The sequence below is a fragment of the Liolophura sinensis genome, chromosome 3 (assembly GCF_032854445.1).
Source record: "Liolophura sinensis isolate JHLJ2023 chromosome 3, CUHK_Ljap_v2, whole genome shotgun sequence".
Taxonomy (NCBI): Eukaryota; Metazoa; Mollusca; class Polyplacophora; order Chitonida; family Chitonidae; genus Liolophura; species Liolophura sinensis.
The window spans coordinates 16,986,345-17,001,057 of NC_088297.1; the positions used below are offsets into that span (position 1 = coordinate 16,986,345).

The 14,713-nt window shown below is 39.4% G+C and overlaps 1 protein-coding gene across 1 annotated transcript in view; it reads left to right on the plus strand.

Moving 5' to 3' along the window:
• LOC135463813 (solute carrier organic anion transporter family member 4C1-like) overlaps positions 1 to 14,713 on the plus strand; it is a 36,803-nt gene that overhangs the window by 20,431 nt on the left and 1,659 nt on the right. Inside the window, exons 2-11 of the mRNA XM_064741260.1 lie at positions 3,165 to 3,483; positions 4,651 to 4,929; positions 6,243 to 6,407; positions 7,281 to 7,383; positions 7,850 to 7,971; positions 8,092 to 8,352; positions 9,372 to 9,561; positions 12,474 to 12,621; positions 13,823 to 13,995; positions 14,610 to 14,674. Of these exons, the coding sequence (XP_064597330.1) occupies positions 3,252 to 3,483; positions 4,651 to 4,929; positions 6,243 to 6,407; positions 7,281 to 7,383; positions 7,850 to 7,971; positions 8,092 to 8,352; positions 9,372 to 9,561; positions 12,474 to 12,621; positions 13,823 to 13,995; positions 14,610 to 14,674 (1,738 nt within the window). The 5' untranslated portion in view covers positions 3,165 to 3,251. The remainder of the gene's footprint in view (positions 1 to 3,164; positions 3,484 to 4,650; positions 4,930 to 6,242; positions 6,408 to 7,280; positions 7,384 to 7,849; positions 7,972 to 8,091; positions 8,353 to 9,371; positions 9,562 to 12,473; positions 12,622 to 13,822; positions 13,996 to 14,609; positions 14,675 to 14,713) is intronic.

The following is a 14,713-nucleotide window of genomic DNA, read 5'->3' on the forward strand; positions in this document are numbered from 1 at the left end:
CGTGACACGTGAGAAAGCTTGTCAGTAGTTCGCCAAAGGCCAGTGGTTTACCACGGGCGCTAGGATTTTGACAATGCTGTGAAAATGTCATCATGACCGACCCACATAAAGGTGGGCAACATCGTGCAATTTAATGACGGACACAGTGTTGAATAAAAATTGCAAACAGATAAATAAACAAGTCAGCTAATGTCATTTGACATGCATGGAGGTTTAAGTGGATGGTAATAAGAAAGTCTGAAATGTAGCTACTAAGGGCTTACACGCAGGTACTAAATACTCACAAGCAGGCTCACACGCAGCTACTGAGGGCTTGTACGCAGCTGGGACCATGGCCAACTGATCTCAGTCCGGGGTGAGCGCGAACGATGGTAACAGTTTAGTTTCACATGATTGGCTTCTTGTCCAGGTTAACAGGTCATGCGGTTGGGATGTTTTCATCTGTATTCTTCGTTAAAATTATTATTTTAAAAGACAAATAATACTAAAGACATTTTAGGTCATCTATAGGTACGCAAACACATCACGTACATGCAAAAAGACAGATATTTTTTTCCTTTTCAGAGGAACATTTGTCGCAAATAAACTCATTTTGTTGTAAAACATAATTCTTTTTTTTATTATTCTGTTTTAATACTTGACATGCCAATTTTCACGAAGGGTGTTTGTCACAGTTCATCTGCACGCTTACATTTAGTGGATGTATCACATTTGGGCGTAGATAATAAATTATATAGAAATCTGATTTAAGGTTGCTATGTACCCTCAGATTGTCCATTTCAACTTGTCGTTCAACTTTATGGGTGGCGTTAACAGCATTTTCTTTGAGTCAGACTGTTAGAAAATCCAGCGAAAAATGTCTCTCACGGCGCCGTCTAAATGAATTAGAAAATGGCATTCTGCTCCATAGCCTAGCCAAATGCCCTCTGTGGTGCCATTAGACGCCATTTTGATTTTGTTATTTATTTATTTATTTGATTGGTGTTTTAAGGTATACTGAAGAATATTTCATTTATACAACGGCGACCAGCATTATGGTGAGAGAAGACCGGGCAGTGTCCAAGGGGAACCCACGACCATCCGCAGTTTTTATTATTATTATTATTTTTTTTTTATAATTAATACAGTTACACATTATTGTATTGTTTCGTGGTGTGGAAAATGGATATCGTGTAGATCAGAGTTTATTTGAGCTGATGAACTGAACTGCGGACGACAATAAACGTCACGACTGAAGTGATTTATTTGTGCACCTTTAAAGTCGGAGTAATTAACCATTAAATACCACAGAAATGTAAAAATGTAACTATGTGCATCAAAGCTTTATATACTGTAGTAGCTCCTTCACCCTGAAATATTCCACATACTTGACCAAATCACAGACAAACAAATGGCTGAAGTCGACACATCCATCAAAACACGTGACCACTTTTGTTAGAAATGCCATTAGAGCCAGGTGATGTCAAAGGTGCAATGTGTTAGAGGTGAACTACTTAGTTTTTTTTTTATTGATTTATTTGGTTAGCGTTTTACTTGATATTTGTATATTTAAGGGAAACATATTTCTGAGGGTGTTTTGACTGTTTGGAATTGCTCTTAGGTCAAGAAGCTTGGGTAGACGAACGAAGATATTTTGGATTTTGCCACACATGTCAAGGGTGAAAATTTTGTTGTAAGAATTCCCTGTCCATAACAAGGCCACAAATAAAGACTGATCAAGTTGCATTTATTAGTCAGAAAAGGCCACCTCTGAGATATTAAACAAAACCCATCGTACAAGGATATAATTTGCCTGCATTTTCCTGTGAGACGCGGCCAAGATATAGTATTTCTACGCAGGAATTCTCTATTTTCTTGTTGACTGGCCCGGATAGCACAGTTGGTAGAGCGTCCGCTTCGGGACCGGTAGATCCACGACTCAATCCTTGATCGAGTCACACCTAAGACTTTTAAAAAGAGGAAGTTGTAACTTCATCGCTTGGCGTTCAGCATGAAAGGGATCGTGCAACGACATCGTGCTCGGGCGGGGCGCCTTACTTGCCTTCGGTAAGTCGTCTCAGTGAAGCAGCACTAAATAAAAGAGCGGTGGAAATCCGTCCTGCAACAAGGAGGCACATTACACGTACATGCACCCTAAGGATTCCTTCGTCCTCATATGACTGAAAAATTGTTGAGTACGACGTTAAACCCCAAGCACTCACTTTATTTTCTTGTATGGATTATGACCTAAATCATGTACTAATGGATTTAGAGGACAGTCCCCATTTTCCATTCAGGATTGATACATGTACGATGTCAGAGTAAGACATTAATCTGAAATCTCAAACATTTAATGACTCAGATCGTTTTGTCCAAAGAAAACGAAAACAAACAGATCATATTTGTTGACAGTTTTTCTTGAGTGTCTCAGTATATGTAAACTGACACTACTCTACTTCTATGCACAAACGAAAGCTCTACGGGCGTGGACTGGGGTTTCAGTCGGTATTAAAAATTGGACTTCCTGAGAACAAAGATCCCCGGGGTATACGTTACCCGTGAAAAGCAGAAAGAATTGTGCGATTTAATGGCGTTAGTGTCGGGATGAAACTCGATATTGAGTTCATAATTAGATGTGACAGCGTCCGTGCGAACCGAAATAGCGCTGGTTTTCTTTCGCAAACAGTCTGGGAGCTCAGTTTAAGGTTTATGTGATACCTACATGTGTGCTGTGGAAATATACATCTGGTGTACAATTCTACAAGAAACGTGCCAATCAGTGCATGATGAGCATATAACATTGCTCCCATTTTCTTTTATTCTTCCTTTATATGATCTACCTAGTGCGTAATATGAAATGTGGTGTTTCACCGCTGTGTAAAAATTGACCTTTATCCCGTACCATTACTTCTATCTCAGGCATACTCATCAACAGCTCTAATTTCAAATACTAGTAATCAATAACACTGAATAAGTGAAATTTGAGACTCATAAATGTCGTTCTACAGTGAGAGGTGAATGATATCATGGAGTTATAAAAATTTCATCTCCAGCGAGATCAATATGTATCGTTTTTAATATCCCTCTCTACTATATATAATTTGCCGGTATTCTTTTGTAGAATTATACCATATTAACTTCAGGAAATACAATAATACATGTTACATGTTTTTTATCTGTTACAGAGACATAAAACCAAAGATCAATTCGCAGGTATTCCCGCGTCGGAAAACGAGAGGGTACCACTCAGACAAGAAACAGGAGTGGCGGGCATGGGGCCACGCTCGGGCGCTCCAGACGGCGTTTACGACTCCAAAAACGAAATGAACCAGACAAATGGGCACTCAGTGCTGGACGGGAAACCGCACGTGTCTGAATTCGAACTGGAAACTACGGATGGAGATCACAGATGTGGGTTTGGAGCATGCAGACCTGGATGGGTACAAATTTGCAACAACGCCAAATTTCTTCTTGTTTTGCTGAGTGCATTTTCCTTCATTCAAAGTGAGTAGAATCAGTTTTATTTCGTAGTTAAATTAAATTTATTAGTTACATTTTCATAGTAGAGAATCAAAAGCATTATGAATCTTTTTCGATATATACCAATTCGAAAGCTACGCAGTTAATGGTGTGATACAAAAACGCCTAAATAAAGTAAGAAGAAAAGTAAGTATATGTAGAAATAGTTTCATTTAACTTACTTTTAGAGATAAAAAAAAATATAAAATCGTAAAATGGCAGAAAAACGGACTAAATAATACAAATACGTTATAATACACTAATTGCTTTTGTCAGACTCTCAAATATATACATGGTTGCGGACAAAATCAGTAAATATTAAATGGCAATACTGATTAATCCTGGCTACTGGAGAGAACAAACTTTAAGTTCCAGCAAAACAAAATAAACAGAACAAACCTGGTTAAATTTGCACTTTAAACACTATACTTACATAAATGAGGTATTTTCATTGGCATATACAGGGTAGAATAAACAGAAAGAACGAACGTTATTTATGTAAAAAAAATGGTCAGTGTATCAAGACTCCGTTTGGGTTTTTTATTACATGTACATAATTTACTACAATCTACCTGTCAGTGCCGTATAGTTCATGATTATTTCAGATATTATATGAAACAAAAAAGAATTTATGATGTCAATCACTTGATGACGCTGCAAGCACTCGTATCAACATGTTGTGTCAAAGGGAAATAAGAAATTGTTATCCCTTGACTTATCCTTGTTGCACTTAATCTTTCTACGAGTTCATCCTCTTTAAAAATGGTACTTGCTGCTGCCTCGCTTGGCGCTCAGCACTGAGAGGCTAGAACAAGGAGACAGGACTGGTTGGTCCAGTATAATGTGACTGGATGGGTTGTCATGTCTGGTGTCCTCGACATGATACTTCAGTGGCGGCAACACCTTCGCAGTATGATCTCGCCCTGTCTCGGGAGAGACAATATATATATATATGCGCGCGCCTAGTGACTCCTCGTCGTCATATGACTGAAAAATTGTTAAAAATACAACATTAAACCCCAAGCATACATACTTACATAGGAGTTCATTCTATGTATGTCAATTCATAGCTGTTATTACCCTTCAGAAGTATTCACCAATTAACAAAATACTGATGAAAATATTTCACTGTCTATATATTTCTCTCGTCAGGTTTTGTCGTGAATGGCATTAACAATGTAAACACTTCGACGTACGAGAGAAGGTTCGGCTTGCCCAGTTCTCAAGTAGGCATCATTTCTAGCGCCTACGACATCTCTGCCGGGATTCTTGTCCTGCCCATCAGCTATTATGCCCTTCGTGGCCATAAGACCAAAATGTTGGCCATTGGCGTGGCGGTAATGGCCCTGGGTTCCTTCTTAATGTCCATTCCACATTTTACAACAGACATTTACCACTGGGGACAGAACACAACTGGTCTGTGCGATACTGGTAAGTTTAGGTTTTATTTTTTATTTATTTATTTATTTTTTTTGTATATATATATATATATATATATATATATATATATATATATATATATATATATATATATATATATATATATATATATATATCATGCAGATATACCGTAACACATCTACAAGCGAGCTCTCCGTGGATATTACTAATTACAAACTGTGTGTAAATTGAGTCAGTGAAACCAGTGTCATTCAGGACATTATTAAATACACAAAATAATGGCCGCGATGAATTTCAGTACTAAGCTACTTATCTTTACTCTCCTAAAACATCTGTAAAATTTAACAGAAACAGAAATTCTGTTGTTGAAATCAGGCTAGAATTCTGTTGTCCAAGTGAGGCTAAAATATATTCAGTAATTGCTTCAGATTATGCTAGACTGTTAAATCTCGCACAAATATTCTTTTAACCCAACGTGAAGATTCTAGAAGACTAACAGAATATTATGTTGAATATGGCATAGTATTATGTTATAACAGAATATGTTCTTGCATCATTCAAACCACGGACTTTCTTTTAAAATTAACAGATTACGTTTTAAGTTTGGGTGCGCACAGGGATGAAGGTATTGGACCATCAGCCACGTACAGAAAGTATAGAACACATCATGACGATCTGAGATTTATGTTTTCTCCTGACATTATCCAGTTTTCTATCCGACACTTTGAAGAATATTTTCGTGAGGATAAATAGCCTTGACTTGCCTGTGTAAATGTACCACTGAAGCAAAACAGCCCCCCCCCCCCCCACGACGCTCAATTTTCTCGCCATGTTAGTTTTTCTAGTTTGTGAAACAGCTCAGCTCTGGCTGTACGGTTCAACTGCGGTCCTGCGTCAGTAAGTTTATACGGATTCTGGCAAGGTGCGGAGGTTTCATCCAATTTATTTACATATTTGATTGTCCTTCCACGCCATACTGACGAATATTTCACTTATACGAGGGCGTTCAGCACTATGGTGGAAGGAAACCCAGCACAAGTCAGGGAAAACCCACGACTATCCGCAGGCTGTTACAATATTCTTGAGTACGGCGTAAAACACCAATCAAATAAATAAATAAATAACCGCAATAATAATGTTGCAAGACCTGCCCACTTACGGCCGGCGAGGAAGCCAGCATGAGCTGGACTTGAACTCACCGCGACCGCATTAGGCATTGCCAATAAAATTGCCAGCCGTTATGTTGTTTTGCAAAACATAAGCTTTACTAATTAACTGACAGACCTTGCACAAAACCTTACCTATAAAATCGGTAATTGTAATATTTCCTTTTAAATCTGCAGCTAACAAAACTACGTGCGCCATAAGGGACAGCTCTTTATCAAATTACCTGTACTTGCTAATTGCGGGTCAGCTATTACATGGCGTGGGTGGAACTACTTTATACAGCGTTGGCACTTCCTGTCTGGACGACAATGTGGTCGCAAAACGATCTCCAATTTACGTTGGTATGTAACTTAAAGTATTTATTGGTCTTTTTACGCAATTATTACAATTAGTGTTATCGGTATGTAGTATGTGCGTTATATACCTATAATACCATATACTTCTGAACTCTGTATAGTAAATTAGCTTAATAAACTACTTCTGGCTTATTGCAAAATTTATCACATTCCTTTTGCTCAATGACTTGATTTTGCTTTGCATATTTTTTGTTTGCCTACGTATTTATGTTATGTGTTTATAGTGTTAACCGTTTCATTCACAAATTGTTATTTCTTTTAGTCTCATTTAGCGCTTAAGTTATTCTTAGACTGTCGTCAAAATACTTTCATCTATATGTAAGCTTTACCCAGTTTAATATTGGATTAACCAGCTCCCCTTATTGCCCGGCCTGGGCTCAGGAAGCCGAGGCGGTCAGCGTGCCAGCGCGGCACTATTACCCAGCAGTCTCTCACCAATGGGATCTCGTGAGTTCAAATCCAGCTCACGCTGGTTTCCTCTCTGCCCGCACGTGGTAAACGCTGCCACAACCTGGGAATGGTCTTGGCATTCCCCCAGGCCCTGGCTGATTTCGTCCTACCCTAATCCCGGCCGCCGTCGCATAAGTGAAACATTCTTGAGTATAGCGTAAAAAAAACCAGTAAAATAAATCCATGTACATAAATTTATTGCCCGGTAAGTTGATGTCATTCACGTCGTGAATTCGAATTATTGCTTACATGCAGTTTTGATACTCCCCTAAATCTGATCACCTTGAATTAGCAATGACAGAAATGAGTTTAAAACATAAAATTCCATGGTTGATAAAGTATGTGTGTTTTATGTGTTTGGGAAATACGTAAGACTGTAGCTCATATTCTAGTGTTATTTGTACACAGGTATAATGTACGCCTTCGCGGCGCTGGGACCAGCTCTAGGGTACATTTTAGGCGGACAGTTGCTGAATATCTATGTAGATTTCGACGCTGTGGATACCAAAAAGTAAGTGTTCAGATGTAATTATAGTATTTCTTTAATTGGTGTTCATACTCGATTGCTCTGTTATGGAGGCGGGAAGGGAAGTGCTTTCTCTGGCCGTACGTGGGAACATTTACCAGCAACCTGCGGATGGTTGTGGATTTTTCCTGGGCTCCGCCCGCTTTCTTCCCAACTAAGTGCTGAATGCTATCGTAAAAGTGAAATATTCTGTGAATATAAAGAACGGTTTGAAACACCAAACACATGAATAAATAGAAAATATAGTGCGGCGAGTTTGTTTATAGGTGGAGAAATCAGGAGTGCTCGAACTATAAAACCGCCCCTCACCAGGCATCTGTAGAAGCCTCGTGACTTAAGGCCGCAAAATCTGAACAGCGGGATAGGGTTTCCTTGATCCATAAATCCAACTGCTATCTTATAAGTAAAGTTATTTAAGTTATTTAAATTTTTGAAATTTTAATTTGTTCAGGGTGCCATTGGTACCGGAAGATCCCAGATGGGTTGGAGCCTGGTGGATTGGATTTGTAATCTCGACAATTCTCGCGTTAATCATGTTCGTCCCGCTGTTGGCAATGCCTCGAGAACTTCCGGGTAAGAGCATAGATTATCTCCCTTTGTTTTACTGTGAATTATTTTTTCAAACGAAACACCTATCAATCAATCAATAAATCAATCTGTCATTCAGTCAGTGAGTCATTTCTGTTGTTCCAGGAGCCAAAGTCGTCAGAGAATCTCGTGTATCCGAAGCTCACGAGGACGGGAGTGAGGAGAAAACTCGCCGACCAGGCTTCGGTACCTCCCTTAAAGACGCTCCCTTGGTTTTCTGGATCATCATTAAGAACCCCACCTTCTTGCTGACGACTCTGGCCGCCTCCACGGAGGGAATCGTTGTGAGCGGGTTTGCTACATTTGTGCCCAAGTTCATACAGAATCAGTACGGGCAAACGGCCAGCTTCGCAGCTGTGCTCACAGGTATGTGTTCAGTGTGTGTAGGTACCTGGCTACTAGCGTGCCATCGCAACACAATGACTCAGGAGCTTCTGACTAATGCGGTTGTGAGTTCAAGTCCAGCACATGCTGACTTCTTCTGCGGTCGTACGTGAAATCGGCCTGCCTGCGGATGGTCGTGGGTTTCCCCCGGTCTCTACTCGGTTTTCTCTCACCATATTGCTGGCCGCCGTTGCATAAATTAAACATTCTTGGGTGCGACGTAAAACACCGGTCAAATTAATAAATGAATCGATGTGTTAAACCAAAACTTGAGACGAAACTTTCCATTAGACCAGTTTTGGTTGTTGGTAGTGGGAAAGCTTTCCCGTCTAATTTCAGGTCCAAGCTGTGAAATCTGTTATTTCTGTCTGCCTTTGCGATGACGTTTCGTGAGTTCTGGGCCGAGTCGCTATTTGTGCGCGAAAACGTACCTCTTTGTATTTACTGCATTTTACCTCATCTTTGGCCTATAAAATGCAATTTAAGAAGCACGTAGTCATAAAAGGACATTTTTGATGCCAACACATAAAAGGAAAGTCAATTGTGGATCAAATAAATTATACATGTATATGGATAGACAAATTATCACACATACAGTTTAAAACATAAACCAAGAACTAAAAAGTATATGAAGTACGAAATTTGGACGGAATCATGCAAAGAGAAGCTGTCAACAGTCTTCACTGATGGTTTAATGATGCACGGAATGCTTTAGGCGAATGGGTGAGCTCAGAATCCAAATCGTGTACCATGCTAGTATATAAATTGTCGATAATCAACATACATGTACGTATCTCGGTTGCGCTTTGATTGCAACTGTTCATATATCCAACTTGACGATCTAATTTAGCTCGATGAAGTTACGGTCCCTAGCTCCGGGTGAAGCGGAATTAGACACAATTATGAAAGAGAGTATCACAGACTCTGAGTTTGGTCTCCAATCCAGCAATTAAACACCCATATTGCCCTTATACTGTATGCACCATTTTTTCGTGCGGTAGGTTGCCTGGCGGTTCCGGGAGCAGCTGGTGGGCAGGTCATAGGTGGCTGGATCTGTGGGCGGTTTAAACTCAAAGTTCGTGGAATGCTGAGACTTTCGGTAGTTATGTGTGGTATCTGCATGCTTTTGTCTGCAGCCTTCTGGGCCAAATGTGAGCAGCCGAGAATTGCCGGTCTGAGCTCCAAGTCAAGGTAAATTATGCCATTTAGAGTTATCTCCCTTTATACTCCTATGGTATTGTCTAGATTTGAGAATTTTCACGTCTTTCTTCCTCTCGTATCCTCAAAGTAAACAAAACTCGACTGCATAATGTGTAACTAATGGAAACTTCTTGTACTTTGAAACAGTTTACAGTTTAGCATCATCAAATAAGGACCACTCGGCATTGTGACGGTGCCTGGAAATAATGTATACAAATGTACAATTTGATTCCTATTTATTGCAAGATTTGCATGTCATAGACTAAGCATGAACTCTAATTTTATTAACTGCAGGTAATATTCTGTATTATCATTTCTGTATTATAAATGTTTCATCATTTCTGTACTATAAATGTTTCATCACTTATACATTATGACTGTTTCATCACTTATACATTATGACTGTTTCATCACTTATACATTATGACTGTTTCATCACTTATACATTATGACTGTTTCATTACTTCTGAATAATAACTTTTTCATCACTTCTGTACTATAATTGTTTCATCACTGCTGTATTATAACTGCTTCTTCGCCTTTGTATTAAAACTGTTTCATCATTTCTGTACTATAATTGTTTCATCACTGTTGTATTATAACTGTTTCATCGCTTTTGTATTATAACTGTTTCACCACTTCGTTATTATAACTGTTTCATTGCTTTTGTATTATAATTGTTTCATCACTTTTGTACTATTATTGTTTCATCACTTCTGAATTATAACTATTTTATCACTTCTGAAATATAACTATTTCATCACTTCTGTATTATAATTTTGCTTCTGATTAAAACTGTTTCATATCTTCTTTAAAGGACAAGACAGTATCTGACTAAACATATTTCAATCGAAAGCAGCATTCTCAAGCTTTCTAAAAAGTATAATACTTTGTTATTTAATGAGATTCACCGAATGTACAACAAAATGTCAATACTGCACCGATGGCTGGTGTGGATCGAGGCAGACATCTTGAGAATTTTATCCACTCAAACATGTTGCTATCAGATTTTGCGGCCTAAGCTGTGACGTAGCCTTTACCCGTTCACTCCATTAAGTGACATATAATAGCACAGACCTATTGCATAAGACATTACTTTGAGATCGTTTACAACGATTTAGTTACGTGTAGCCGAAAGGCCATTTCACAAAGTGTTGTGGGGCGGGTCTGTATCATTTACGGACCACCACAGACGTAAAATCAGTTGCTTTACAAGCCAGGTAATATTCAACGACGATGTTAGACAGTAGCATACCGTCTCGCCCAAACCGCATTCACCTTCCCAAATACATTTTTTTTGTCTTTCATTTTAGCGTTTAATCAGCAGTGTCTAAATAACAAATATCAGTCAGTGAAAAATTCATAAGGGATGCCGAAAGTTGATGTGAATGAGAAGACGGTATCCCACTGGAAAATGCTTAAAATTAACTAAACTTTAAAATATAATTTTTTCTCTATGTTTATTGAAATTAAATTTTGCTCCCTTGTCTTTCTTGCATGTAAGGGGTGATTATTTTCTGTTTTCTTTTATAAAATACGGTGAAGTTCTTGAAACGCCGTGTTTAAGCCGATGTGCTTTCTCTGACGTCCGTGATAACTCGATCAGCAACTGAAGCATAAAATTCAGCGAGAGACGAATGCCTTGTTCGGCCTCAGCCGTGCTTAGAATTATTTCCACTTGTTTCGGAATTGAGCTTGAATCTAGTTGTACAACAATCCTATTGTAATTTTGTAAATATTTAATAGGGGTCAAAATCATCAGAACAACCCCTATGTTGACCACGACCTGAACCAGATATACCCCGTCCGTGCATTTGCAGGCTACTTAAACTGTAAATGATATAGCAGGCTTACTGTATCAAACACTTCAAGCAGTGGAAGAAATATCCAGCCAGTAAGTCCAATTTCCAAGAAAGCTATTTATCACTTGGACCTTCATCGCCGAAGTTCACAACTTTTATCAGTCATAGGCTACGGCTTTGAACATAATATGGAAAATACCTTAGACGTTAGAGAGCTAGAGTAAACTTAACATCAAGTTGCTCTTGATAATGTAGACTGAAGCTGTGTCAAGACGAAGTTTCACTAAACTTTTACTGTGTTGAAATTTTTTTTCAAAATATTTAATGCCGGTTTAAGACACTTTGAATGGTAGTCTTTCAGTGGACATAAACATTAGTCAGGTGCTGTCTTTCACATTAAAACTTTTTCAACACGTCTCCGTCTTTCAGTGGACATAAACATTAGTCAGGTGTTGTCTTTCACTTTAAAAAATTGTTAACACGTCTCCTTTAAAACTGTTTATTTACGTCTGATTTACAATTGTTTATTTACTTCTTCTTTATGATTCTTCATGTCTGCTTTATGTCTCCCTCATCATTTTTGCTTTGTAACTATTTCATCATGTCTGCTTTATGTCTCCCTCATCATTTTTGCTTTGTAACTATTTCATCATGTCATCTTTATGACTCCTTCGACATTTTTGCTTGGTTACTATTTCATCATGTCTGCTTTGTGACTCCCTCATCATTTTTGCTTTGTAACTATTTCATCATGTCGACTTTATGACTCCGTCATCATTTCTGCTATGTACCTGTTTTATCATTTCAGCTTTATGACTCCCTCACCATTTCTGCTGTGTTACCGTATTATCATGTCCGCTTTATGATTATCTTACCATTTCTGCTTTAAAACAGATTCATCATGTCTGCTTTATGATTCCTTCTACTTTGTAACTGTTTCATCATGTCTGCTTTATGATTCCTTCTACTTTGTAACTGTTTCATCATGTCTGCTTTATGATTCCTCTTGCTTTGTATCTGTTTCATTATGTCTGCTTCATGATTGTCTCATGTGTTCTGCTTTGTAACTCTTTCATTATGCCTGCATCATTCTTGTTTCAGCGAGCCGATGCTGGTTGACCAGTGCAATGGGGCGTGCGGATGTACTCAGACCAACTACGATCCAGTATGCGGATCTAATGGCGTTCAGTACTTCTCGCCCTGTCACGCGGGGTGTCTGCAAGAGGAATGGACCAATGATGGGACCAAGGTGAGACTAACGTACATAATAGGTGTCATTAAAATCTTTTTATGCTATATATAACTGAACATAATATCTAATTTCCCCAACCTCCAACCATCGTGGATTCTGTTTAATCATTTTATTGGTTTTATTTAACACGTTCAAGAAAACTGCAGTTGTACAAACGGCGATCAGGTTTATGGTTAAAGAAATCCTGGAGGCTCTCTGATCGTCTCAAACCCGCCAGACTTTTCAGTCATATGACGACGAGCAGTCATTAAGTGTGTGTACATATACTCTGTCTCCTTGTGGGAGTGCTGTCTCCACTGGAGTATCATGCCGAAGACACCAGACATGACTCTCCATCCAGTCACATTATACTTACACCGGGCCACCCAGTCCTGTTTCCTTGCTCTAACTTCTCAGTACTGAACGCCAGGCGAGGCAGCAAAAAATACCAAGTCTTTGGTATGACCCGACCCGGGTTTGATCCCAGGTCTCCCGACTTCGAATGAATGAATGAATGAATGATTATGGCTTAATGCCACATTGACAACTTCCAACTTCGAGGCGAAGGCTCTAACCATTAGGCCACCGAGCAGTCTACATCTTTGAAACAACCCATGGCTTAAGTTTAAATTTGTATAGTTCGCAACAAATTAATATTGGTATGATTAGCCCAGTTGGTTTCTGTTTTAGATAGCTTTCGCTATTCCAGTCAAAAACCCAGCCCACTGTCGTAGACTACCTAACACACTCACACCTCACACCACAATAATCTATGCTTTCAGAACACAATGAGAAAATGAATTTAGTCTGATTTGGTCAGCCCCCTGTGATAATCAATAAACTTACATGTAATTGTTACAGGGTTCTCCGTGGTCGAGGTGATTAGCGTGCCAGCGCGGCGTAATGACCCAGGAGTCTCTCCCAAATGTTGTTGCTGTGAGTTCAAGTCCAGCTCATGCTGGCTTCCTCTCCGTGGCAAAGTCTGAAAGCAGTTTGGGGATGGTCATGGGATTCCCCCGGGCTGTGTCCGGTTTCTTCCCACCATAATGCTGGCCGCCGTCGTATGAGTGAAATATTCTTGAGTGCGGCGTTAAACACCAATCAAATAAATAAATGATTGTAACTTTTCTGTTGTATTTTTACAGCTTCCGTGCAAAGTTAAAAAAAAAAGATTGATTTGTCGAATGAATGAACATATGTTTTCGCTTGTGTGTTGTAGTTGTACAGCTCGTGTGATTGTATCAACGGTACATTCCCTAACGTCACACACAGCGCCGTGCCCGGTAATTGTGGAGAGACATGCTCCGCCATGTACGTCTTCTTGCCGTTCTTCTTCCTCATGATCCTGGTGACTTTCATCGCTGCCACGCCCACCACCATCGTCACCTTGAGGTAGGCCAGGCCAGTCAAAGCCGCTCAGGACGCCAGAACATAGTAACTTCTCGGGCGTATAGATGCCTAGATATTTGGCAAACTATTTAAATGTTCGGAAAAAATATCGAGATTTCAAGTAAATACGTTAATAGATGCAGAAAAAGGGAATACTACTAAATTATTGCCACATAGATCATAATCTTCGAAATTGATGGTACATCTGCCTTGGTTGCTGTTGTCACAGTGGAATTTAGTTCAGTACATATATTGTATATCTCCTTGTAGCAGGGCGAGTCAGTGTCGCCAGAGAGCTGCCGTCACTGAAGAGGAAGATGACGAAGGCAGCAGACATGAGACCCCACAGCGTCATGTCATGTTTCCGTGACCTAACCTCACAGTGCTGAGAGTTCTATTTTTAAAGTCTTCCTATGGCCCAACCGGGGATTGATCCCTAGGTTTCCTGGCTTCGAGGCAGACGCTCTGACCATTAGGTCACCGAAGCCGTCTAGGTTTTCTCGGTAGACCAAAACGGCGTTAGTCCACTCGTAAATATAATCACATATACTTATATAGCTTACATAAACTTATTCAGGGAATCTTGTTACAGATTCTTTTTCTCTTTTTCTTTACAGATGCGTTCCCGAAAATCAGAAAACGTTTGCCCTTGGAGTACAGTGGGTGTTCGTTCGGTTCTTAGGTGAGTGACTTAACATATACTGATGGGAGCGAGCTGTTT